This window comes from Dermacentor silvarum, chromosome 8 (genome assembly GCF_013339745.2).
Source record: "Dermacentor silvarum isolate Dsil-2018 chromosome 8, BIME_Dsil_1.4, whole genome shotgun sequence".
NCBI classification, from domain to species: domain Eukaryota; kingdom Metazoa; phylum Arthropoda; class Arachnida; order Ixodida; family Ixodidae; genus Dermacentor; species Dermacentor silvarum.
Window position 1 is genome coordinate 27,931,815 of NC_051161.1, and position 26,919 is coordinate 27,958,733.

General features: G+C 46.4%; 1 protein-coding gene across 1 annotated transcript in view; it reads right to left on the reverse strand.

Annotated features, from left to right (window-relative positions):
* Positions 1-26,197, reverse strand: part of LOC119460904 (cubilin-like) — a 129,842-nt gene extending 103,645 nt beyond the window's left edge. Inside the window, 2 exon segments of the mRNA XM_037722028.2 lie at positions 25,498-25,678; positions 26,108-26,197. Of these exon segments, the coding sequence (XP_037577956.2) occupies positions 25,498-25,678; positions 26,108-26,197 (271 nt within the window).
* Positions 26,198-26,919: the final 722 nt, after the last annotated feature.

A 26,919-nucleotide genomic window follows, 5' to 3' on the forward strand; every position in this document is an offset into this window, starting at 1 on the left:
ACGTCATTCTGAAAGAACGATGAGGTGATGGCAGTTTCTAAAACGGGTGCGTTTGAAAGAACCCATTGGAGGTATTGCACGTGGCGGTCCACGAATATAGGACTGGTAGCGAAGATGGAACCCTAGTGAATTCAGGAATATCAGATATCTGAGCAAGAAAAGACAGGAAACAGTCGTCCTGCATGTCTGTAAAAGTGAGGAATGTGTCGCTCGAAGGAGTAACGTCACATCACGAGAGCAATTCGTTAATTAACAAACTATCCCGACCAGGGTTTAGGAAACGACGACGCTAGTGCTCAATTTCCCAGCCTTTCAGTCATCTTGGGGCTCCTAGCGATAAGAAAGAATACGCGGCGCGTAGGTTCGCGCACTATTAAAAAAAAAAGTAGTCTGAATTGGAAGTTGTTGGGACCCAGCGCTTTCTTGTCCAGGTTCCAACAAGCAGAATAATACCAAAACAACCAGGAAGTTTTTTTTTCATTTTTTAATAGAGTTCATTGGACCATTGTTTTTTTTTTTTTTGGAGGGAGTTGTAAGACGGTTCCTTCTATATTTCTGATGAACATATTTCTTTAGCAGAAGGCATTCTCAGAACGTAAATTTATGTGTCCCACTATGAAAAAAAACGAAAAAAAAACTTCCAACATTTTGAAACAACACGAAACAACAGAACGACGTGCATGCTAATCAACGGAACAGCTCTCGCGAACATCGCGACAAGAAGCATCGTGTTCTCGGATGTCGAAAACGCGATGAGCTCACACGACGATAGACAAGTTTTCTTTTCTCACGAAACGCCACGCTTCTTTGAATGCAGCATTTGTGTTCACAGTGAAAAAAATTAAGCAAAAAGTAAAGCATCAGTATTCTTGGGGCTCACGAAATTGCGTTAGCACCAGATTGGTTTTCGATGTGAGAGTGATGGAGGAACGGGAATGAAGGAAAGAAAACGGCTATAAGAAGAGGGCGGGAGGGTGCCGGCGCGGGTAAGCGGTTGCCACCTGATGCCCCCGGTGACAGCAAGAGCGCAAATAAAACAGAAATTATGTTTTGTACCCCTAAAACAGCACATAGATGTGACAGCGCCTCCTTGTGGCAAAGCGCCTGAATACTTGGAACTGTGACGTCAACGAAAGTTTGAGGAGACGTACTTTGGCAGCGCGAGACTTGAAAATGCGCAACTCTACGTGACGTTTCGGTAGGGGGTTGAGGAGCACCTGCTAGATAAGACAATGCCTGGAAACTCGGAACCACGACGACGCCAGCGTCACTTTTAAGCGAGGCTTTATAGGCTCACAAGTTTCGGCGGCGGCGGCGGTGGTGGTGCCACGGTGAAAAGAGGGCCGATCCTGGCGATAGTGCAGAAAGGGTCCAAGCTCAATGGCACATACCAGGAACAAAAAAGAAAGAGAGAAGGAGAGAGAAAGAAAAGAGATAGAAAGAGAGAGGAAGAAAGAGACAGAGAAAGAAAGAAAGAAAGAGAGATAGAGATAGAGAAAGGAAGAAAATCACCAGCCCTTCCCCTGTCAAGAAAATGGGGGTAAGCAAAGGTTGTCGTGTGTGTACTTAACGTACTACTTTCTCTTCCCTTTCCTACTACTTTTCGTTCCCTTTCCTTCTATTTATGTTTCCCATTCGTACAACTTTTCCTTCCGTTGCGTTGTACGTTTCCTTCCCTCGATGCATACATTTAATAAACGTTTATGTTTCATTACCATGACATGTCGTGAACTTTACGTTGCCCTGACGAAGGTCAGACACACACACGACAAGGTTCACTTACCCCCATTTTCTCGACAGGGAAGGGCTGGTGAATGTTTTTTTCTTTTATTTTTTATGATGCACACACACACGTGGCTCATTTCATCAGAAAACATTGCTTAGTCAAGCATTTTATCTTCCTCTTCTTCGTCAGCCTCTCCACGCTCACCTTCACATGTTAGTTTTTGATCCTCCTCTTTTCCACGTAGGCAAATGCCATCTTCTTCGCCGTACCATTCTTCTCGTCCTGTCTGCACAACTGGCGGGAAACCGCCACGCACCTGGTTAATGTTTTTTCCACACCTCCTAGACAACGGCCACCGCATACGTCGCGGTAGTTGATTGTGATAACGACTGCAATGCAGAACAAGGCCTGGAAACTCGGAACCGTCACGTTGTAATAGCGTCGCGGAAACATGCGGGTTTATTTCATTTGCGAACACTGGAGAGACAAGGTGCCACATTTCTTTAAAGAGTGGTCGCACCTACATGACGCCGCATTTTGAGCGCACGGACCTTATCTTTTCCAGGCATCCAGCGCGCTTTGCAATGAAAACCTTCAGTCCGTGAGTCTTGATCTTTTGGTATCTATAGGAAGCCCTAAGTGTGTACGCTAGATTACATTCGGCAAGCTGCTCACACGTCGGAACAGTGTATGCTGGGCAGGGGGCGACGCCTTGTTGATCGTGTCGCTGATGCATAGTAATGCATCGACATACAGAAAATGGGCAATCACGGTGCGCGCTAACATTTCATTAGCTAAGTGAATTCGGTCCCCTGATTAGCTGACGCCAGCTCCACCATCCTCATCCGGTATAATAAAAACAGTGCTGTTGCGCTGAGCCGAGTGCGCATAAACGAAAAAAAAAAATAAACTACGCCAGGATGAATGTGGAGGAAGTCTTACGGCATTGGGTGGTTGCTATGCCTTCTATATAGCACTACCATTGCTTTTTTTTTTTCTATCCTCCTTGCTCTCCTGCTGACGCGTAGCTCAAAAGGTCAGCCTCGGCGGTGAAGCGAAAGGCGAAGATTTCGTGTTTTTTTTTTTTTTCTTTTCATAACTCGCAAAAGCAGAGAGTGGAGGAGTGGGGAGAAGACCTTTGTGTTTGCGAAGAAAACATGGGCTCCTTGGAGCGGTGAGTAATTCGTCGGCACGCAATTAGGCAAGTTTGGCTCGACCATTGTTCAGCCGACGCCCCGAGGTGTGCATTCCAGAGCGCCTGCTGCTGTCGGTCGACTACAGAATGCAAGAGCGGAGGAACAAAAGACAGAGAAATGAGCTTACGTCGGACTATTCAGGACGACGTTCGCAAACGAAGCGAAGTCAAAGCACCAGCGAGTTCAGCAAAAGCGAAGAACAGCGGTCGTGGTCATTTTTTTTACGGTGTTGTTGAAAGCCATGTCGTTCTTTCTTGCGTAAGATATCGCTTCGAGATCCACTTCAGTAAACTCGCATGCACCTGTCTACGTTGTCAGGCTTTTACAGGTGTACTTTAAAAATGAAGCTTTTCATTGCGAGCTTCGCCGGGTTTTCGTGGGCATGGGTGCTGCGTGGCTGTTCTCTAGCCGAATAGGCCAACCAATCACAGCTGAGGACGCGCGTCGCTGGGTCTTTTTTTTTTGCACCACTACCAGATGGCGCTAGCCTCCGCGCATTCGCAGTAGTGGCGAATGCTACTGACATTACTGTCAGTAGCAGTTCGCTTAAGGAAGGCTAAGCCGCCGCCTCACTGGACTCTGGCCAAACAAGATCATCCGAGTGGAACTTGAAACAAAGGCGAAGCGACGGAGGGAAACATACCGATAAACGTGTTAGAAAAAAAGGAAGAAAAAAAAAGAAAGGAGACAAAGTGTTAGAGGCGACAGAAATCCTCCTGCCTTGATGTGATTGCAACTCGCGAGGCGTCAGACTTTTTTCAAGAACCGTAACAAAACTGGAAAGAGGCGCAACGAAGCGCGACTTGGTGTCGGACGAAAAAAAATAATAATAAAAATGACAGCGGGCCAGTGTCTGAACGCGAGAGGCGTAAGATCGGAGTGCTTTAAAATGAAACCTTCACGTTCGATGCGCTGTGGCGATAACACATTTGTTTACTTTGCCGACGGCAGCGCCCGAACGCGAGGAGATTACAGTGGGATGTGGGAGAGAGAGAAAGAAAAAAAATGGAGACAGGAAAAAGGAAGGTAAACGAAGAAAAAAAAAGAAAATCAGTAACACGGAATAGCCAGACATAAGGCAGGCAAGAGCGGAGAGAGACTTCGAGTCATACTTCAAGAGAGTCCTTCAGAAACGGGAAAGGATTAGAAGAAGAAGCTTGACGAGCAATCTCTCAGACCGGCTCCTTGTGCGCGCCCCAACATCCCACTTTGCTTTTATTGCGCATACTTCCCGGTTCTATACTTCACGAGAAGACGCTTCCTCTCTGGACCCGTTTTTATTTCCCAGCCTTTACGTTTTTAATGAAACGCTATGTACAGTCGCGCTTTATTTCTCCGCTCTTGCGTTTCGATGAGACACTCCGCGCTTACAAAGGCCGAGCTTGCATGAGACGCGACCAAGTGGAAAGGATCGGCTTATGCGCGTCTTTCCTCTCGTGTTTTATTTCTTTCTTTTTTTTACGTTTCTCTCTGTCTCTCTCTCTCGCTTAAAGTTTGCATTGCAGCTTAGATATTCAGTTGGGACTGAATGAGGGTGATTCAAGTTATGCGCCCTAAAATAAGAAGCGACGGATAGAGGAGAGGTATTCTTTTTCTTTTCATTTTTGTTGAAAGAAACGCGCCAGCGGTGTGATTAACGCTAGGACGATCATTCCAGGCAATCCTCGCTTCGCATCCATCGGCTTATATCATACGATCGCTTTGAGACTTACGGACGGGACCTAAACGAAATGACATTGATTTGGCACTTGGCAACTGCTTCATCTAAGATGGCGTCGTCATATGTGTTTTCTACGCCGGATTTCGTCACTTTCTTCTCTTTTTTTCTTTCTTTTTTCGTCGATGTCAAACGAAATATGCCGGCAAATGAATCGAGAATGGCGTGTGCACATTTGTTCGAGATGGTGGTGGTAGGATCACGAGTTTGTAGACAAAGCTGCTCGCTTGGCAAAAATTTACGAACGAGGCACGTTTTGTTCATTTCGAGCAATCATCTATGTCACAGTAAGATAAGATAAGCTATAGATAAGAGCCAATCAAGTATAAGGTATTAGTTTATTGATGCGTTGTCTTTTTGCTAGGCGGTTTCCAACAATGCTGTATTTATTATCGCAAATGCGTAAAAGCGAGAAAAAATGTGAAAGAGTGTGATTTATATAATATTCTCGCACATGTGAATGAAGTGTACTCGTGCAAAGCAGCTACGATTGCATATGGCTATAAAGGGATACTTTTTCGTGATATTACTCAAATATTTGGTTCGCAGCAGTGAAACAGTGAGTACGAGCAGTATAACATCACATCCATGAGCACTTGGCTTACGATACGGCCCATTCGTTTAGGAATAAAATTCAATAAATTGAGTTTGAAGAATAACCTCACTGTCCTAGCCTTCTAATGTGAACTACATGGATTGCTAAACTACTTCACGTTATGGCAATACGCAGGGAACCATATCGTTCAGGTGTTTCGCTCAATTCAACTGGTTTTATAGAGTTCGCTAACAACGTCGGCAACGGACTGCTGCATGACCAATCAAGATTTTTTTTTAATCTTCTTGCGGACTTTTGCAGCAATCGATCTTAGCAGCAGAAATCTGCAAAGCACGTAGTCAGAGAAACAAGACGGCAAATACTAAACATCACCTCACATTTACACAGCTTACTTCGTGATTGAATAAATGCGAAATTACTTTTCTTACAAGAGTCTGCTAGATATATCAGCGTGGGCTTTCTAAATGTCCAGAGCCCACGCAAGCAACGGAACGCGGTATAATTCGTCACTGAAAAAGAAAAAAAAAGAAAAAAAGAAAGAAAGAGAAAGAAAGAAAAACAAACCGAGAGTGCCTGTACGCGCAGGAGCTCCACTGGAGGAAGAGCGCAGATAAATTTGCAAAGCCGTGACGTTCAGTAAGCGGCGTCTCGTGAATTTGCTTGTATCACAGTCCCCAATACATCACGACACTCGAAATTGCCCACGCACCCCCAACGGCGCATACCCGGCGCGCTCGTAATATAACAACGGCACAGGGCCACTGTAGCGTGTCGCAAGTGACTTTTACGGCCGGAATCGCATTTGTTCGGGCCGTAAAACTGCCAGATCGTCCTTATAGAAAAAGAAGTACCACGTGTCAGGCGCGGGTGATGCGCAGCAGCAGGAACGAATGATGGTTAGTTAAGGAGGCTTGGAAAGCAAGCGCGCACGCATTCGAGCAACTTGCGCAAGTCCAATCAAGCTGCACTGTGAAGATCTTATGGCACGCGCGGGGGTTAGTAGCGTCGAGAAAACTGTAAGTTTCTGAGTGCTTTCGAGTTAAAGTATACGGCCCGTTATTTGCCAGGACGGTGCGCGGAGCGTCGTATAAGAGAAAGACAAAAGAAATAGCAAGCAAGGAGTTATCAGATTTAGCGCTTTCTGAGAGAGGTATACTTAAGAGAACGCGTGGGCTTCCAGCAGTGGGCTCGCCACGTGGAATTGATTTTCCGTTGTTTTCTCCTCCCGAATTTTTGTGCTGGAGAACGCAATTGTATGCGAAGAACAGGTCGGCGAACTTGGATACGCGAAGGCAAAAATCCTTGGTGTAGAATTGATGATGACACGGTTCTTGCACCGTCGGATGGAGTTCGGAATGTTTGCCTTTTTACGTGTCAGGGAAAAAAATATCGGTTTGTGTTTAAAAGCGACAATGAGGCGAAGGCGCCGAATCCCAGATGCCGGTGTTTTCTCTCTGCTTAGATAAATATGGAGGACTGTGAGATTGTCGTAAATAAGCCCAGTATATAACGCTGTTTTGTTCTGGAAATGTTTATGCTCTTTACTTTAGCCCTATAAGAGATTCACCGGGCACTCGACTCGCAATACCGCCGACTAAACACATAATCTGTTTCGTGACACGCTCGTCCGACAGCATCCACAATCCCAGAGTGATCGTCCAGAGCTTTTAATCTTGGTTTCTCCAATAGTAGACTGAGCACTCTTTCCAGCGTTCTCTCAATCGTCTTGCATTAGTAGCGATTGGGCTGAGAACATTTCTAAATAATATTTTGCTTTCTTTCTCTCTCAATGTTGAGTACACATGGCTGTTTTTCCATCATTCGAAAGCTCGTCTTGTGGAGGAGGTTGTTTAAGGTACAATAATTCATCTTTGCTGCCTTTGACAGTTTTTTCCCCCGCTCCCATCTTCAACCTCACGCGCGTATCATTATAATGACTTCCTCATTTTTGTTCAGCATTTACATTATGCGAAAACAAGTCGACTACGTTTAGGGCAACATGCACTATTATAATACTTAGCTGATGTCATCGGCGCATACCAGCGAATAATTTGTGCGGAGAGCTCGACTTGACAACATTTCAAATCGGCATCCCTGTCGTAGTACGTTCTCCGTCCACTTACTCTGGTACAGCGGCCACCGATTTCAAACTTAGTCGCCGCGTTTTCCTCAAATCTCTCGCTCCTTCAGTTTTTTTTTTTCAGCGCGTTTATTTAAATGAATCGGAGCAAAGTACGTAAAGGAGCCCGACACCTCCCACGAGAGAAGCCAATTAACTTCCACGAATAAATCTCACTTCCCCGCCGTCCTTTCGAGAACGGCGATTAAAATAACGAAGTAAAAGAGAGAGAGAGAGAGAGAGAGAGAGAAAGGCAAGAAAATGAACATGACCACAACTTGGCCTACGTGACCCCGGGTGCGGCCGCCAACTTGCGGCGCTGTTGGGAATTAAGGAATTTCTCGACGAGCGCAGTGTGCGGGATTCGCGAGGGAGTACACACTGCAGTCCGTTTAGAAATGGAGCACCCCGCACGTTCTTTGGTCACAACGAACCAGGAAGGGAAAACGACGGGTCAGGAAGGAACCCGAGCTGCGGCCTCGGTGGGAATCTCGACTAATTACACACCAGCTGCCCTCTCCCAGTGACGAGGCATGTCGGGGGGGCCCGCGCCATACGGCCGGCCAGAACTGCCACAGCCAGACTCCTAGATTCCCTTCGACCAGAACTACGAGGATGGCGACGACGACGACAATCGATAATGCAGACCGCAAGGAAGAAGGCCTGACGCCGTCTCATTGCTCCACTCGTGCACTTCCTTCTTCTTCACTTTCCCATCTCTCTCTCTCGTCTGGCGTATCTTGATGTACGTACGTATTCGTCTGTCTGTACGCGTGCGCGCGCACCTCTGTTCCTTGACGACGCGTATTCGCGGGAAACACAGACTCGCGTGTTTGTGTATCTGCCTACGTAATCCAGTTTCTGTGGTGTGTACACCTTCTGCAGAGCTGATTACGTGCCATAATAATATCTGTGTGATATGTTTGTGAGTACCTCCACGTGTGAGTTATCCGTTCATAACGCCTACGTGTGCGCTATTAGCTATGTGCGCACTCCGTCTCCCCCACTTCTCTCCTTCCCTCCTCCTTCTTTTAAACCTCATTTTCATACATATGTGTGATGTGTCTGTGTGCCTGTGTCCATGCGTAATTCGTGCGTTCCAAAGCGCGCACGCGATGACGCCAAGCACACCTGCTTCTCGCTCAGTTCGCTCCAACTTTCTTCCTCCCCATTAACCTTTTTCCTCCGCTTCCCCTCCTCCATTCGTGCGGGTGTCTGCACGTGTGTGGCAGAGGCTTGAACTTCGTCCTTCTCCTACATCCTTCAGTGTCTCCCCTTTCTGTGTGTTCCTGTCTGCAAGTGCGTGTTTGCACGGCGCGTACGTACTTACGCCCCGTGCACAGCCCGCCGCTTCATTTACATGGCCGGCGAGAGCACAGAGAGCATTCCAAGCTTGCGCGCCACTCGGGTATACCGTCGACGGCCCCTCGAGCGAGTCGGCGTAGCGCGGAGAGTGAGAGACCGGCTTTAAAAGCTTGACACGGCGTTGCCGCTGGCGGTGATTGCGCTGCGGCGGTGTGTAGGCCGGCCGTCATTCTCGGCGTGTTTTCGCGCAAGGTTAATTAGGCTCGAGAGGCTGGGGTCGCCCGCGCACGCTCCGTGGGCATCATTTTACGGCGAGATGGACGTTCAGCTTGAGTTCTTTCAACGTGCCCTTTTAGGAATGTTTCTCTCTCTCTCTCTCTCTCTTTCTTTCTTTCTTCTTCTTAATTTTTTTTGTTTCATTTGATACGAAAACAGCCCCCCGACCTTAGGGTCTCTATAGAGCATAAAGCCCCGTGTGATATATTAAGCGAAAAGGCTGTCCGGCTATGTTTTAGGGTAACTTTGTATGGGGATGGAAACGAAGAGGGGGCAGGGGATTACGGAGCGCTACTATAAAAGCGTAAGAAGCATGCTGCAACGCTGCTCAGAACAATGTCTTTGTGGTTTCTTCTAGCAGAAAACACACAAGAAGAGAGAGAGCGAGAGTCCAGACTCAAGTCTTCAAAAGCATATACATGGGTATTTCTTCGGCATTCTTTATATGGTCGCGCTGTCCAGGCGTCTAACTTTATTACTTTTGTCGTAAGTTTTCTGTCCTTGCATTTTCAAATCCTTTATACCATTTCTAGTGTCCTATATCCGTAATTACCTGCAATGTACCGTGTCGCTGCTGTGCGGTTCTCATACTTAATATTTCTTTACGTTTTACATGCCAGATTTATGTCAGAGGCGTTTCCATTACTCGCTGGGGCGTGTGACGTGGACGCCATGAGAGGCTCAAACGAAAGCAAATTCGACTTTTCGTTCTTGTAAATCCAGGAAAGTAGCAGTTCAAGGCGTTACTTTGAACAATTGGGAGCATAAAATGCGATGTTGCTGCAAATCGTGAGCGGTAAACGAAAAATCTGTTTCCATTTGATTTCTGAAATAATAGGGGCTTGGTGTCCAAATCCACGCCCAAAGGGCGGTTCCCATCGTGTAGCGTAAAATAATCTCGAAGGCTATGCTTTTGCTGACTGCATGCGCCGGAAGCAATGGCCGAACCGAAAACACGTTATAGGCGCCTTGTCTTAAATATAACGTATTAAACGCGCATGTATGTACAGTTGTGAGCAATATGAACGGGAGCAGCGAACATTTTTGGTGCGAAAGCGTCAAATGACTCATTGAGTGAAAAAGCGGGCGTCTGTCATCTGGAAAAGCGAAAAACTGCTCCAAAATTTCCATTGGCTGCGATGCCACGTCCCGAGCACGCCTCGATGGAGCAGAGCGGGGGAAAGGGAACACTTCCTGATGCGATAGCGCGCCAGGTGTTGCGTGAGGAGAAAGGGAATCGGTGCGACGCCACGTCAACCTCGCTATCGGAGGCCTGTGTTATCCGTGCGTTCTTTGTCCGTGCAAGCTATCGGTTGCGTTCTAGCTGCGCTTCGGTAATCGCTATAAATAATGTATAAAAAGCGGAATAGATTCTAAAGGAAAAACGTTGGCGGTAGTGAGTTTCAAGCCTTCGATCCCCCGCTCACAAGCTGAGTGTCTTGCCCACTGAGCTAAACCAGCGCCTCCTAAATAACAGGCCTGTCAATGCCTCCTAGATAGCACAAGGCCTGTGTACTTCGATCCATGACGTCATGCTACCATGCCCGACTGCCATAGAATCTAATGGAGATGCTCACGAGTAAGCCGCAGTGATTTTGACGTCACTGCTTTCGTCATGCCGGGCTTGACAGTGGAACTTTCGGTCCAAGTACCATGACGTCATAAAGCAGAGTGCAGAGGCCTGCTATCTAGGAGGCGTTGGACCTCTGCGCTCTGCTTTATGGCGTTATTATACTTGGGCCAAATTTCCATTGCTAAGCCCGCCGTGACGACAGCGGTGACGTCGAAATCACCGCAATGACGTTACAGATCGATGTGCACTGGCCCTGTGCTAGCTAGGAGGCGTTGGCCAAGCATCTGAACGCGCTCGCTTGCCCGCGAGGAGTTCATAACTCGAAGGATCGCTCAGCGGCGTTCAATTGGACATTAATGCTTTCGCATTCACAACACATAAGAAGGGCTTAGGTCTCCTCGGATGTTTTTTAAGGCGACGATAACTTGTGATACGCGTGTTTAGGAACTTGGTACATAACAATTAGTTCTGTTGAAAATGTAGTCTCATCGAACACTTTTATGAAGGGCATGTTTGTTTAGCCCAGTGTGGGCGTTCGAAAAAAAATTTGCGTTCCCTTTTATATTGCTAACAACTGCACATACATTCCTTTCCAAACAAACGTGTCCACTGGAACAGGCAAGAGAACCCGATATCAGGTGCTCGGTAGCAGAACAGCGAGCCACTGCGGCGGATAACCAAGGATTCGCGAGCCTTCCTTTATCTTTATTGGATTCTTCATCTGTTTCTCCTTTTCTTTATCGCACTTTTTTTTTCTTTTTGCTGCAGAGAGTCAATGATCTCCTCTTCGTCGCTGCTTGCGGTTGCAGCCAATTCTCGGAGCATTTCCTCGACACTGCCTCATACGAGGAATGCCATCTCGCTTGCTTGTTACCGGTCACGAAACGTGGCATGTGTCAGCCACCGCGAAGTGATTGGCGAAGACGCACTCCCTATAAGCCCTAGGGATACGCAGCAGCGAGAGATCGCATAGCACAGCGCGAAAAAAAGAGGGAAAAAAAGGGAGCCGGAAAAAAAGTGCACGCGGAATAACGATTGGGTGTCGTGACTGCTTCGATTAACGCGAAGACCTGGACGCGAGGTAATCGAAAGGGCTTCCACCTCGTGTCTCTTCTCCGCCTTTTGTTCGCTTTTCGTTTCTATTTTTTTTTTCTTTTTTCGTGCGTGGTGTGTGTCGCGTCCACACAAACGCGAGTGTGTTGCTTTCGTTATTACGCGCCCCGTGGTCGTTCAGGTCGACTAATCAAGTGGGCGCATCGTTTGCTACTGCTTTTCGAACAATATACCGTTTGGCATACATGTATGCACAAAAGGATGATTTGGAGCGCTTGTGTTCGACAATCGCATGCGGGATGTACGCCACTGAAACACAGCCCTGAAGTAGCAATTTTCTGGTGAAATAGTTCGTTCTGCGTGACCCTCTCTATATCTCCGTGGTTGTGCGCTTGGTGAATGTCTCTCTAACGCCTGTCATGCAAATGAAGTTACCGTATCGCTGCCTGAGTAGGGGATCGCAGCGCATATCTTTGGCGGATGTATAATGACGCAGAATCCGTGCGATGTATGTGAATGCAATATTATGCGCATTAATTTGAATGCTCGAGCAATTCTTTTCTTATTATTACTGATTATTCTCCGGGTTGACGTCCTTGTTTGCAAACCAAGCCCTACGAAGACAACCACGTCCAGTCGTTTCGCCTGTATTGAGCAAAACTTTTCGAAATGCTACGTGCCAGATGACGATTTCAGGTCGATGCTATAGTGCCGCAATAATTGCCGCAATGACGTCACTCGTGAAATCTGTTCATCACTATGTGCCTGGAGGTGAACTTGACGCGTAAATTATAGTGAATAGTATCTTTCGGCATTTTTCGTTAACGTTTGGGTGTGCGGCTATCGCCTAGCGTAGGTTCTAAGGAATATACACGGTAGTGCTTTTGTTACAATAAGAGAGTTCTACGGTACAATTTATTCCGTAAAGGCACAGTGGGCTGACGTCACCGGGATTCTGCTAGGGCGTTCACTCTTATGAACCGAAAAAGGCTAACCAAGAAGAAAGAAAACTCGCCAGAGAGGTGAGCGGGGTGTTCTAACTAAGCAGGTTGAACGAGTTCCGACGAAATTGGACACGTCAATCTCGACGATGACGAAAACGGGGGCGTGCTCATTGTTCGCAGAATTCGGACCGTTGGCATTTGAGAAAGAAACCTGCTGCAGGCGGTGGATTCCCGATTTCCAGTTCTTCTAAAAGAGTGTTTCTCTTTGTCTGGAACGCTCGAGAGCTTCGCGCTACCGAATTCACGTTTGCAGAAATTGAGTCCGTCCAGAAGGGTGGCTTTTGGTAGTTTCTGAACGCACTACTTCTCGTCGTCGAGAATTAGTGGGAAAACGCTTTCAATCAAGCAATATCTAAACTAGGTTACTTGAAGCGTTCCCTTCGCAATTCTTTGTGGGCAACAAAGCCTACAGCATACAAGACATTTATCTTACCCGATCTTGAGTATACTAATATTGTTTGGGACCCCTTTACTTATAGAAAAATTGAAAATATTACAATATATCTTAGACAGAGTTCAAACTAAAGATGTCAATGTCTACAGCAACTTATCACTTTCGGTATCGCTGGCAAAAGCTGGTCTAAAGCCCACCTCGGGGAGGAACAGAATCGAACAATTACGCTTTGTGTGTAAAATTATTGAAGGGCATTTAAACAGTGGCCAATCTAAGTGCTTTTTTTTTCAAAAGGTCATGCTACTAGAGGGCCACATAGTCTTTCAATAGTTCTATTTCAGCCGAAAAACAATTTGTCTTCTTTCTGTGGGCGAACGAAAGTGGAATGGTATGCGTCAGATTCACGTGCAGTCGACAAAGAAAACGTAGAAAATGTCCAAACATTTATTGCCAGCTGACGGGTCTCTTGAATGTCACTTTTTCGTTTGTGTTTTCCCTTTTTAATACTGCTGCTCTCTATTTCAGAAACCGTTGTTCTATATGTACTCATAATTTCTTGCCGACCCTGCAACGACTCCGCTGGAGTACGCAGTATTGTTTAATCAATCAATCAATCAATCAATCAATCAATCATATATTTACCGTGCCCAGAAACAGCCTTAAAGTCGGAGTGCTGGCACAAGCATACATTAAAGAACTAAAAAAACAAGAAACTGTAATAATAATAATAATAATAATAATAATAATAATAATAATAATAATAATAATAATAATAATAATAATAATAATAATAATAATAATAATAATAATAATAATAATAGCTTCAATAGTTGTTTCAGACTTGAAGCGAAACGCGAAAGACGAATCATTTTTCTATGTCCAGTAACACGCTTCAGCTTTAGGTGTATGATTTTATTGCCTTTTATTGAAGTAATCGTGCCACGTGTACATCATGGTTCAAAATAGTTGTCTATAAGCCGTCGTAAATGTATGCGTGGAGGCCGTCCCTCGTAGAGATTTCGGGCTACGTCTCTGCTCCGACGTGTGAAAAAAAATGAGATTTACTCTAAGGAAGAAGAAAAAGCGAGAGCGACACACAAAACACTTCAGAAAGAACTCGTGCATTCAGGGGGAAAGCCTTAGATCACGGCCCTTCGTTTCATTTCGGAAATAAAATTTTAACCATTGCAGGGCGCAGAACTGAGCACGTGTGAGAACGTTTAATTCAAAAGAGAGAGAGAGAGAGAGAGTGTCCCCAAACTGTCAACTTTTGTGCGTGTTCTCGGACTCTTTTGTGCAATTTCGCTTATTTACGAAACTGTCTCTCTACGGGTTCTTGTCTGTGCCTTCCTTTACTGGTGCCACAAACATTCGCCTTGTTTTCCGCGCTTTTCGTGCTTTTATTATTTTTTTGCCCTGCAGCCTCGTGGAGTATACGTGTATCTGGCGCCTCTTTCAATTCATATTTTAATAAACGAAAACTTCGAGCCGTGCTCGCGTCGCTCTTACAACACGCGTAGCAGGCAGCGCGACAAGTTGTTTAAGTTTAGCCACGCGGACAAGTTAGGTGCACGTCAGGAATACGGGGACGCCATTAAATATGCACTGCACTGGCGCAATCCCACGCCGTGCGACCGACGGTCATTGTGCAAGCGTGCTGTGCTCGTGTTTACTCCGTCCCTTCTTCGTGTGTGTACGCCGTGCGTGTTGTAGCGTAGCGGCAGCTTCTTGCTCCCGAGATGAGATCCGAATTACTAAGTGTGGCGTTGCCAAACCGCGTTGTTACGACAAAATCGTGCAGTGCTGTCGAAGCCCTGGGTTGCGTTGGATGGTGTAGGCGGGGTTGCCTTAACTCCATGGGGACCACTCTTCACCTCTTGGGGGTAGGGTTTTGTGCTTGAGGACGAAACCCTTCAGGCAAGAGCTTAAATGCACAAATTTGCCGCGGAATAATCAGCTTCGAGGTCATGAAGTGAGGTAACAGCTTAGCCGGCACGTTGGTTATTTAGTAGTCTGCAATTTCAATAGACCCGCCTAATTCCGACGCCTTAGGAATAACCGCATTGATCGTATTTCCGACGTATTTGTCGTGTCCGCGCGTCCGCTTTACCGGCGCTCAACGCCTACATCTTTATTATGGCTAAAACGATGCTACAATGCGTGACCCGTTTCAAAACTAAACCATATGAAACATATGTAAATTTATGCTACGGTGTGGTCATCGCAAAGCGCAAAGTGGGTGCGTCGACGCCGACTAACGCCACCGTCGGAAATACGCGAAGAATACGTTCCACGTGGTTGCCTTTTATCTTGTTAGGCCATCCTTGCGCGACTTCGACATTTGGCCAGCCGCTTTATCTTTGCCTTCCCCAATGGTGCACGCATTTAGCGAGACATGCCACATGATGGGGCCTCAGTAGGCAGCCAAGCGCGTCAGGGCCGCCGGCTTCGACGACTAGATATTGTTGATCGATGGAAAAGCGGTCAGACAGCGTCCTCGCTGTCATGCGACGGTGTCAGTCAGTGGAACTAACGTCTCCGTCGAAGCTACTATGGGCGACGCTCCACGCGTATCTTTAGGAACGTCTAGCGGAATGAGTGGAAAACGCCGTGAATGACATGAACGTCGTATATCCAAAATAGAGAAAGCGCTAAGGTGGTGCAGCTATTGTTATACAAGCAGAAAATCGGAAACTGGGGCACTTTCTCACGACAGACGGAGTGTCGTTGGCGCACAAAGTAGGTCGAGCATTGCTGCAGTTTCCGGAGGTCGACAAGCTTCGGCGACTGTTAATACCTTAGATGATCTGCACCCCGGCTTGCGCGTGCGCCTAAAGGTCCTTCTTACCCTTCCTTCTCTCTTGTCATTAGCCTTTTCCAGCGTCTACGGTACCGCCTCTCTCGTTCTTTTAGGTGACGATTTCTCTCGTCATCGTCACCCATCATGCGCCTCTTTCTTCCCTCTTTCTTTCCCTCTTCCCCTTCCCCAACGCCGAGTAGCTGGCTAGAGGAGTTTACCTCAGGCCGACCTCTCTGCATTTCCCATCATTAAACCTCTCTCTCTCTCTCTTCTAGATTGCCGGAGCACTCCACTACACGCGGTCCCTACGCCGTAAACAGTAAGCATCCGGTTCCATTCAATTTCAATTCAATGTTCAATTATTTGTCCATATTCTAGCTCATTTATTCACATATGTGTGCTTTTCTTTTACATATTGTATTTGCTCACCATTTCTGTATTCATTGTGACAGTGTCTCTACTTTTGTGAATGATTCTTGTATTGTATATTCTATTGCTTTCGTTAATGTTGCTCGTTCCCTTTGCGTGAACACTTATGTGCACATTGCGCGAAGTGCATTGTCGCGCCCACTATGCTGCTCATCGACTCAAGCGCATTGACGCGGAGTTATTGTCATTGTGCGTATGTGTGTACCTATGTTCGCGTTCGCGAATCTATTATTGTCATTTCTGTATATTTACTAGACAATATGAAATGTTGTGGAAAGCCGCGACAAAAGTCGCCAACATTTTGCTCTACTGGACGCATTGACAACCTTCCTGCTCTTTTTAAAAAATTTGTGCAACAAACAGGACTTCATAATTACGTGCAGCAAATTCTTAATGCTGAAGAGCAAGCTAACGCCAAAAAGAAAGTGTCAGCCAAGTACTGACGCTAAAGAAGACAAGGTCGACACACATGGTGGTTCGAATGATTCGATGACTAAATGTTGATTATGTCTCTCCATGGTCTCTCCGTCTCTTTTTGATGTTCATAATTCACTCATTTTATATCTTCCGTCGACCTAGTCTTCTTTACCGTTAACGCTTTCATTGACACTCCGCTAAGACTTTCTTTTTTTGACCAAAGGCCAGGTGGGCCGATCCAAGAGATGAGGCAGTCTGCGGTTCAATGTGGTAACTTTTTGAATACATTGGTTCTGTTTACACCCGTATTATTAATTTTACCCACTCAGTCACTAATTCTCGCTTCTTGTGGGCACCGGCGAAGCCACCTTCCAGACAATATTGCCTCGCACGAGTCCTGCTTAGTCCAACCGAACTTCCTCCATCTCCCAAAAGTGTGCCGTACAATGGCTTCACCTCAGCAAGCATATATCTACGGTGATGCATCCTTTACAGGGGTATTGTGCAATGTGGCTACCTTTTGGTTATGTTGGCGCTAATTACGCATGTACCGTTAATTTTACCTACTCTGCGACTAATTCTTACTTCTTGTCTCGTTTAGACCTACATTTTGATAGCTTTTACGACTCGCTATTACACCCTGGAGGCGCGAAAAGGCCGTTTATATCCGAAAGTTGTTACAAGATCCAAGATACGCCAAACCTGTGTGAAGTCTGCTAAGAAGACCTTTACTTCCAATAAATAAATAAATAAATAAATAAATAAATAAATAAATAAATAAATAAATAAATAAATAAATAAACGCGAATGTACGCCGATAAGCTGTCACGTCATACTGTGCGCAGCCATGGAAGTTACCGTGTGCTTTTCAAGGGCCGTAAATCATTTGTCAAGCCTTCAGTTGCTGCAGCCTCATGGCTGATTAAACAACCCTATCGTAATGTGCTATTGTACAGGTAGTGCGGATAGTGGCAATAATGCACTTCGTCAGCGTGTTTTCGCCTTGATTACATAGAAAAAACTACTTATTCTAGGTCCGTATTAACAAAGCTTTCCAATCGTAAGTGTCGTTTCCCACTGGCACCGCCTTTGCTTATAATAAGCCCGACGTCACCATTGGCTGGCACGCCCTATTACGAATTGTCCTAGCGTAAGTACAGTCGAACCTAGATGCACCGAATACGGATATAACGAATTACCGGATGTCAGTGGGTAACTCTGCAGTGTTTCTCGCCAATATCAAAATGTAACAAATACATGTTTATTAGCGAATACTGGATAGAACGTAGGCATGTTCGTGTTGGATGCGGCTTCGTTATGACGAGGTTCGACCATACTCTTTTGTTAATACGTGGCCCTGGTTCACACTTTAAACAATGTGAAATGTAACTAACTAAAAGCATGGAGCACTTTATTGTCGTAGAGTACTGGGCTAGTGGTAAACAACAAAATAGGACTACGCGTTACACCACTCAATTGCGGAGGAGGAGACGTCTGTGCTTGTGTGTTTAGATTTTGGTGCTACGCCCATAGAATGGGGTCAGAATTGTTTGTTTACCTGTCACCATCCTTGTTATGAACGCTGCCTGTCGGCAGCATAAACGCCATTTCTTCTCTGCGACCCGCTTGACCCTGTGAACTGTCCCGTGATCAAGCGAGCGTGTGTGTTGTGTTTGCGTTTATGTGCGAGTGTGAGCACGTTTGTTTGCACGTACGTGGACTAAAGTACAATGAAACTTCCGCTCTCAAAAAAAAAAAAATTGAGCAGCCGTTCGCATTGTTCGCAAATCGACATGTCTATGCCTAACAGTAGTACAGTTGTGCTCTCGCTATGTTCCATATTTTCTCGTCTGCTTTCTTTCTTTCTTTTTTCTTTCTTTTTTTCCTGCCTGTTTGTAGGCGTACTTTATTAAACCCAAACAAAATTGACGGATTGATTGTCGATTGATTGGTTGATTTCTTTTTTAGGATGAGCGCATTCCACCCTTACCGCCTCCATAGTCTTCAACGTGCTATCGGATTGACTTCTGCAATTTCTCGACGTCACAAGTACGTTTCACCTTGTTGTTTCCGTCTAGTTCTGCATGTCGCGGAACGCTGTTGGATTATAAAAATATGCTTTCCATCGATGCGAGCATCGTTATCCCAATGCGGTTCGCGTGGGTATCCCTGTTTTAAATAAATGAAACCGCAGCAACGCGTAAGACTTGGGTGGATTGAAAAGCAAAAGACAATAAAAGCATAAAACCGCGCTTGATGTTAATATAAACTGACCGAGCAGTGTCTTGTTTCATAACGTTAACGTCATGGGATTAAGCCTTAGAAAATATCGATGACGAAGCGGCGCCGTGCACCGTCGACTCAGGGTAAACATGTCAGGCAACGAACTTAAGCAAACACTGCGACGGCACGCCATGGTAGCATAAACAGCTGTGCTCTGGCTCGCCAAAATTGCGCACTGTTGTGGAAACTGCGAGCAGTGCGGAGGTGGTTACTGCAATGCGTGCGCGGACGAAAGTAGCACCAAACTTTGCCTGTGTCAGACTGCGTATTCGACGCTTCGCGGCAAAGACACGTGTTGTTTAAAGATGTCAGGGTTCATTTGTAACTTTCACCAGATTCGTCCTGTAAGCTTCGCGGTGTCTTTTTTCCCCTTTGATCACGAATGTGGACGTTGGATGTCATCGCCACCTTCACAGCCTCTTCTGAATTTGCTCCGGCGGCAGACGACGCATGAACACTGGCTGTAGTTTGCTGCTCCTGCCTTGAAAGCGCCGTGCTGTCAGTTGCAGGGCTTGTATGATCTCTTTACCACGAGCGACTTCGCATCCCCAATCGCTAATACAACCTTATAAACGCGGTAATTTCATTTAAGGATTGTGAACGAACCACCCCCTCCGCGTACAATCTTTTCAATCTATCGCTCCTCCTGCTCTTCATACTGGCTGTTAACGAGAACGTCCATTAACTATGACGAGCGGAGAAGCCATTTTAACAACCTCCGGAAATTTTGAACGCGCCCTGGCGATGTTTTTTTTTTAATTCCTTTTTCTTGTTGTTAGCCAAAGGGTCTTAATTTACTTCTTCGCGTTGACGGCTTGATGGTCAATTCTGCACGATGAAAAAGCGCCTGCAGGTCGCGGAGAGGTGCTCCAAGTCTCTATGTCCGTATATGTTCGTTCTCGAGAACGCCTCAAAACTTCCAGAAATCTGCATCGTATTCATCTTGGCAGGGCGTACGTGCGTGCGCACAAGACGATCTTTAGCCGGCTTTCGTAAACACAGCTGCGGATCGCGGGGAAAAAACAGAAAAGAAGACCGCGGTGAAAATTGTTTATTACTTCAGCAAGCGAGCGCAAGCGAGCGCAAGCGAGGAACATTTCTGTCGTGTTTAGTTCATATATAATGTAGAACTCGCTGTACGTATGGTTGAAGAAGAAGAAAAAACACAAGAAAAAAAAACAGCGAGAAGGAGTTAGTTTATCCTTCGGCGCGCCCGCTTGCGTAGAGCACGACTAACAAACAAGCTGCACTTCGTCGTTTGCTAAACGCAGAGACCCGGGTTCAAGTTGCACATGTTAGCTCTTCGCAAGAAGCTAGCACGATGACAAGGCTGACTGCTCGAATTGCCTCACTTTTGACTCGATTATACTCGCAAGAAAACTTGTCTACACGTACGCTATAGAATGTCCCGAATTTTACAGCTTGTATAAAGACAGCCTTTGGACATCTGGCCCATCAGCTCGTTTTCAACTAATGGTTGCAGACTTTGGACGAGCAAGCCCTTTGGAAGTACGTTGATCACAAATATGCATAAAGAGAAATAAGCTTCTTAACGAATTCTCTCTGTGGGTAGGTTGTATACATAGTATGACTAAAAGGACAAGTGTATAAAAGCGCTAATCAGTTTACCTGAGAATGAAAGAGGTAGAGATAAACAATAAAAGGCCGGGAGGTAAACCAAGGTCGCGCCCGGTTGACTACCTAACACGTGGGGAAAGGGAAACGAAGGATAAGAAGGACATTCATTGTGCGCACACAAGCAAATGAATGTTCACTCACTTATATAGCAAAAAGCATTCGTCTATTACATTTGTCTTCAATATGCGATTTAGCGCTATGGTGACCTTGTGCATACTAGAGATCTGCGGCCGAAGTCCCAGTACCTTCGCTTCCGAGAACGGTCCGTCGACTAAGTGGTCAAAACTAGTACGCAGAACAGGCAATCTGCCTGAAGTTTACAGACAGTCTGTGGATTGTTACACTGTGGTCAACAGTGGTCGATACCCTCTGCCCAAAGCAAGCCCGCGTTTCGACATGCAGGCTTGTCTTTGTCAGGAGGAAGGCAAATCCTTTTGTTGGAACGTTGGCTCTGCCAGATTGGAACATCCCTTATTCAAACGCTACTAGTCACTACAAATCTCCATCTTCCCGTGAACCTCTGTCTCGTTAACACGCGAGCGAACGGCACGTACGTTTGCGAGCTCTGGCCGTCTGATTCACTTTCGAGAAGCGGTAATATATGAAGGGGCCACACGAAAGACCGCACAGAAGACGCGCACAGAGTTCCGACTGGCTGTAATGTCCAGCATTAGAATAGATATTCTGTCCGTGTTTACTATTCAGAAGATATGGCCGGTACAACCAGTATGGCGGTACGTTAGGTGAGCCCCACTATACGTCGTCTCTTGTTGTTGTTGCCTCAAAACATGGCTCGTACCCACGAGGGGGATTGGCCACACTGGATAAAATAAAACATACTCGTCTTCTAGGTGATCGCACGTCTTCTTTGTCCTTCTCGTGGCACCGTGACAATATGATGGTTTATGGCGCTGGTATGGCGGAAACTGTTCTGGCGATATTTATTTGCCGCCGCATTATTCGTTTCTTCCACTCCACACTTGAGCACGTTCTTTCTGCTTCCCGGTTCCTATATACTTCTGCAAACCGAACACAACTATGGGATATAATCGCTTTTCTATTGTTACGTTATAAACTTGAAAAACATTTTTTTTTAATTTCATATGCCAACGTTAGATACCAAAAAACTGCGTCTTAATGTACAGGGAAAAAAATCTCCATCATTCCGTCATATTTGCTACTTAAAAAAACTACATTTCTTTGCTCAAACGCAGAGATGATGATGAAAACACGTGTAGTACATTGCCACGTTGCTGGCGCGTCTGGTATTTTCGCGCAACCTCAGTGATTTCGAAACACACCTTAATGTTGCTTTCGGCCGTCGGGTAGGACACAGAGGCCTAGATCAATTGAGTGTCAAATTCTTCGAAAGCGGATGAAAAGAATACGAGTAAACCACTTCTTTACAGTCACACCTGCACCGTACTTCATACCGAGAATGAATATTCACTTCCGAGTGAATTTCGAAAAAAAAAAATGGAGAAAGCAAAGTGCAACGTATTGTATAAGGGATCTTAGGAGAATATGCGTAGTCATATAGTGTCCTAATAGTTACTGTTCCAGAAAACGAGCTCCTGCTCAAGACACATACGCTGTAATGAGCGACAGTCCTCACTGACGCTTCGCGGGAAGTCCTGCATGATTGTATTTTTTTTCCTCGAGTAATTGCGGCTCTATGGAACTCTTGCGGCACCCCGGTACCGCGGTCGCCGGCATCCTCCGCGGACGCGGAGTCATTTGCTGGTCGCCGCCGCCCCCGCGTTAACGAGATGTCGTTGGACGCCAGAATAATGGCTGCCGCTGCACAATTGCCGCTGTTTTTCTCCGACCGTTCAGCATTATTTCCTGCGCGTTCTCAGTACACAGACTTCTTTCTTGCTTGTTTACCTTTAGCGATGATGTCTTGGAAAAATTGGCTGGCCTCAGCGTCACTCTGCACGTTATCAGTGCCCTCCTCCCCCCTCTTTTTTTATTTTTCGTGTGTCCTTTTCATTGGTTTTGCAGCTGAAGCACAAATGATGGAAGCGCATTGCAAGAAAGAAGCCCCACTGTTCTCGTTTGCCTGGGTGCTAAAAAACAAAAAAACAAGGGAAGGATGCGCGCATCTTTAGGATGATCGCTCGTCAAACTACGCGGAAGGCTTGAGAACCTCCAGCGTATGCAAATCTCGATAAGCGCCTGGTAGCATTTAATACACGGCACTCCCATTACGCATTCCCGCCATTAATCTTTCGGGTCTGCGCTCGCTCATGAATATACAAGCATTTACTGGTCAGGAAAAAAAAAAACACGAAAGAACACGATAACCGGGCGCTGCAAGTTTCAAAACAACAGGCGAGTCGTTTCTCAGAGCATGTCGCTCGACGTGATCGATTCGACGGAAGCTTTCTAGCAAAGTGTATGGTATTACGATGTTTGCATTTGTATAGATGCTCTTAGTTTCGGAGATGAATTACGTAAGACAACAATCACAGCGTTAATTGGATCCGTCAAGAAGTTCTTGGTTAAGCTGCCTTACGAGCTTGACTGTGCACTTAGCCCAAATAAAATTTTAATGAAAACAAGATTTTCAAGGTCGAATTCATTTGCGTAAGTTGGTGCATATTATGCGCTGATTGCCATCAGGTTTACATTGGTGAAACAAGAAAGTTCTCCAAACAACTCAAGGACCACATACGTGACGTTAAAAATAAGTTATACGACTAACGCCACTGTCAAAGCAAAAAAAAAAAAAAAAAGAAAAATTGTCATACCGGCTGCAGCCGGTATGACAATTTCCCAGTCATTCCAGACTGGGTATTCAGTCAACGCCAGCTGCGATGAACCGGACAGCAGGAAATATCCCATTCGTTCACGCACACTTATCACGTTATGTGTTGCGTGCATTAGTAACAACGTTAGCTCGTCCTGCTCAGTGAACAAGGAACCCGTGCGCGCTTCCGAAACGTCGATCTTTGAAGAGAGAGAGAGAGAGAGAGAAGTGTTAAGAGTAAAGAAGGGAGGTTGTGCAGGCTGAGCACGGTTCACTACCCTTCACCTTGAAAAGGGAAGAAAGAAGACAAAAAAAATGGTTCGAAAACGAGAGAAGAATTGCGTAGAGCACGCACACACACGCTCAAGCGTTCATCCTTCAACAAATCACAAGAGGTGACTTAAGCTGGTGTATCCTAAGAAACGCAGCAGCGCTTTTGTGACTTTTGAGCATCGAAGAGGCACAAGGAAGCGGTTATATATGTGTAGAAGCAGAATATATATAGCACTTGAGCGGCTTTCTGCGTACTTGTGTTCTGCAGCCCGGCACCCCAGACTCTCTCTTCCTTTTCTGTGGTGCAAGGAGCACTCGTCGGAAATGCAGTTCTCGATTAACCGGCTAAGTTTCAGCTAGGCTGGGTAATTTTAGTTAGCCCTAATAGTTATGCAGCTAACTGAATAGCGTGGCCATAATCGACCCTGCACCAAAAGCGATGAGTACAGTTACTGGAGGCGGAAAAATAATCGCGCGACAAAACTGGGAAGGAAACAGCTGTACGTTATAACCAAACATGCGCATCGGGTTGTTTGCATAATGGTATAAGATGGGCTTTTCGGAAATTATGCCGTTAGTTCTAGTACCCGCTAGTAAACACATTTCGTAGGTTAGGTGCTAAATATAATGAGGCTGTACACAAATTATCGCTGCAAGTGTATACAACGGAAAGCAAACATGATGCCGCTGCAGCGGTCAGTCATTACATAGAGCGCATGAGGTTTTCTTTCTTTGCGCTTTGGGCAACGAACCGGATCGACAGTTATGGCTGAGCGGAAGGCATCATCGCTGCGGTGATGGGAGGAGGATCAGTTCATTTTGCGTTTTGTGCTGCCGTTGTAAGTTGGCGTCGTCGGCGCCGAGTATAATGCGATCACGATCTGATAATCTCGATTCGGACAATTCTAGATGCTTGGGTTTCTTGAATCCGGTAGCTTTATTGACCTATAGCTGCCCCGTGTCGACGAGAAGGCGCTAAACTTTTAACTAATGCTGCGTGACTGCAAATGTTCTTAGGTATTATTAATGTCGAAATACGCGGATGTTTTAAAACAGCTTCTTTTTCTTTCTTGCTTTTCTTTTTTCTCTTGGTCGACATAGCTTTGGAATATTGCAAACGTTTCCGACAAGACAGAAAACACGCAAAACGTGTAATGGCTTGAGGTACCTGCACCAACTTCATCTATTTGCAGGCAGAGTTTCTTAATTATTAGACCAACGGGTTGACTCTTTAGCAAGATTGACAGCATCTCCTGTTACCGCGTACCGTACGCAATTAATCCCTGAAGATACCACCCACCCGCCCTCTCTCTTTCTCTCTCTCTCCCTTCTTTCTCTTCCCCTTCTACCTTTCCCCAGCGTAGGGTAGCCAACCGGACTCTCGACTGGTTAACATTCCCGCCTTGCTTATATCCCTCTCTCTCTCTGCAAACACTTTAAAAGCCACTGCGCTAGTGGTCGTACCAGACCAAGGCCAGTACGCCTATGAAGTCTGTCTAGCGCTTTTGTTTCCGTAAAAGGTTTCAGAGCCAGATAGGTACAGTGCCCCAGGCTCAAATGGGCATGTCTTAAGAACACGGTATGACTCTGATTCCAGCTTTGTGTCATGCGCCCAATTGACACCACCTAACTGTCCGGTCATTAACTTCTTGTTGCCTAGTTGGCAACACGAACACATCGAGCGCCTTCTAACGGCCGAGGTGCACTGATAATGAGTTGCTCGGAAAACCAACGCCTTCATGTTTTCAGCATTGTCCTTAAAAATTAACAATTCGTCGCAAATGAAACAGGTATAGCATTGGTGTATGCGTCGCATTGACTTTCTTTTATTGCGCTCAATACCTTCAGCGTCACACACACAAAACTTATTTAAAGCTTTGGTCAGACAAGCGAACACGTTTCATGTCAGAGCACCAGTCCTTAAAGCGTTCTTCCATGCCTACTCTGATCCCTTTAAGCGTGACTACGATCATATGCTCGACCTACCTGGTCCATTCGTTGCAAGTGATGATGACGATGATGAGTGGGACGACGCGCACGGGGGGAACTTGTGGGTCACTCGTATAAACACGCGCACGCACACGCATAACAAAACGACGCGACGACGCCGAAACGACCAAACACACACGACGCACAGAGATGCTTCTACCGGCGACGATATTTGCCTCTACGCGCACACATTGTCTACGACTCTAAGACCGCGCACATCGAATACGATAACAAATATACAAACAAACTACGAGTGGCGCGCGCGCGCGCAAGCCTTTAGTCGATGCAAATTGACGCGCTCCTCCAGAGACGAGAACCACATGGTCATCGTCTTCCCCCACCGTCGACTCGTCCCCAGCATTCACGTCCTTACGCCTCTGTGGAGCGGCGACGTCGCAGAGACCCGGCGATATCTCGAGCGTTGCGCCGGTGACCCGGCATCCTTCGCTGGCACCGGGTCGCTGATCTTACGCACTCGAGCGCGCAGCTCTGGGCGGCATCTTGCATCACCGACTGCATAGCGGGAAGAGGCTGCCCCGAGCCACTGCGTTCCCCGTCGCCCACTGTCCGAGTACATATCGACGCGCGTAAGCCAAGTTCAGACAACCATGAGCACCGAGCTCTGCGTGTAGGCAATGATGACGATTAGGAAGACGACGAGGAGGATGAGCACGAAGCCGACGGCGACGAGAAGCATCATCGAAACTGCAGGTGTTTTCGCGCTTCGCCCTTCAGTGGGAAAAAGTTGTGACGTCACCGGTCGGTGTGGCCGAAGGGGGCTAAAGAAGAAGCCTATTTCAGCGGTTGCACCTGAACATTGATGGGGCTTCTTTTGTTCTTCGCTGCTTCAAAACCAGTGCTACCACTCTCGCCTTCTGCTGTCTTCGATGTATAACCGGTCAGTCAAAAAAGTCAAGCTGAACTAGAGCGTGACCGCCGATTGGCGGAGTTCTGACGTCACAGATATAGGAAGGTAGAACCCGGTGAGTCAGAATTCTCTTTGTTCCAAACTGTCGCTGATGTGTGCTGCCGAGAGGCACAGGTCTTCGACAAACTATTACCGGAGGCGGATTAGGAGGCGTTGACAGCAGATCGTTGTTTCGCGAAACGAACTGATAAAACTGCTTTCAATATCTTCTCACTCGTTCGTTTTCCCCACCTCTCACCTGATAAACAAGGCACGTTGAATATGTTCGTTGCTCGAAAAATTCCGGTTTACCCTCGGTGCTTTTAACTTTCGGGGTGGAAAGGTTCGACGAGATGACTCAAGTGGTATTCGGGTTAAAGCCTGGCGGGACACCGGTGAGGCTTACTAGCTCGAGGACACGTCGGATGTTCAGAAGGCGGCGCAGATGAAACAGTTCACCTGTCGTCACGCGCACACTTCGTTTCTTCACTACGATGCGAAGCGTGCTTCTT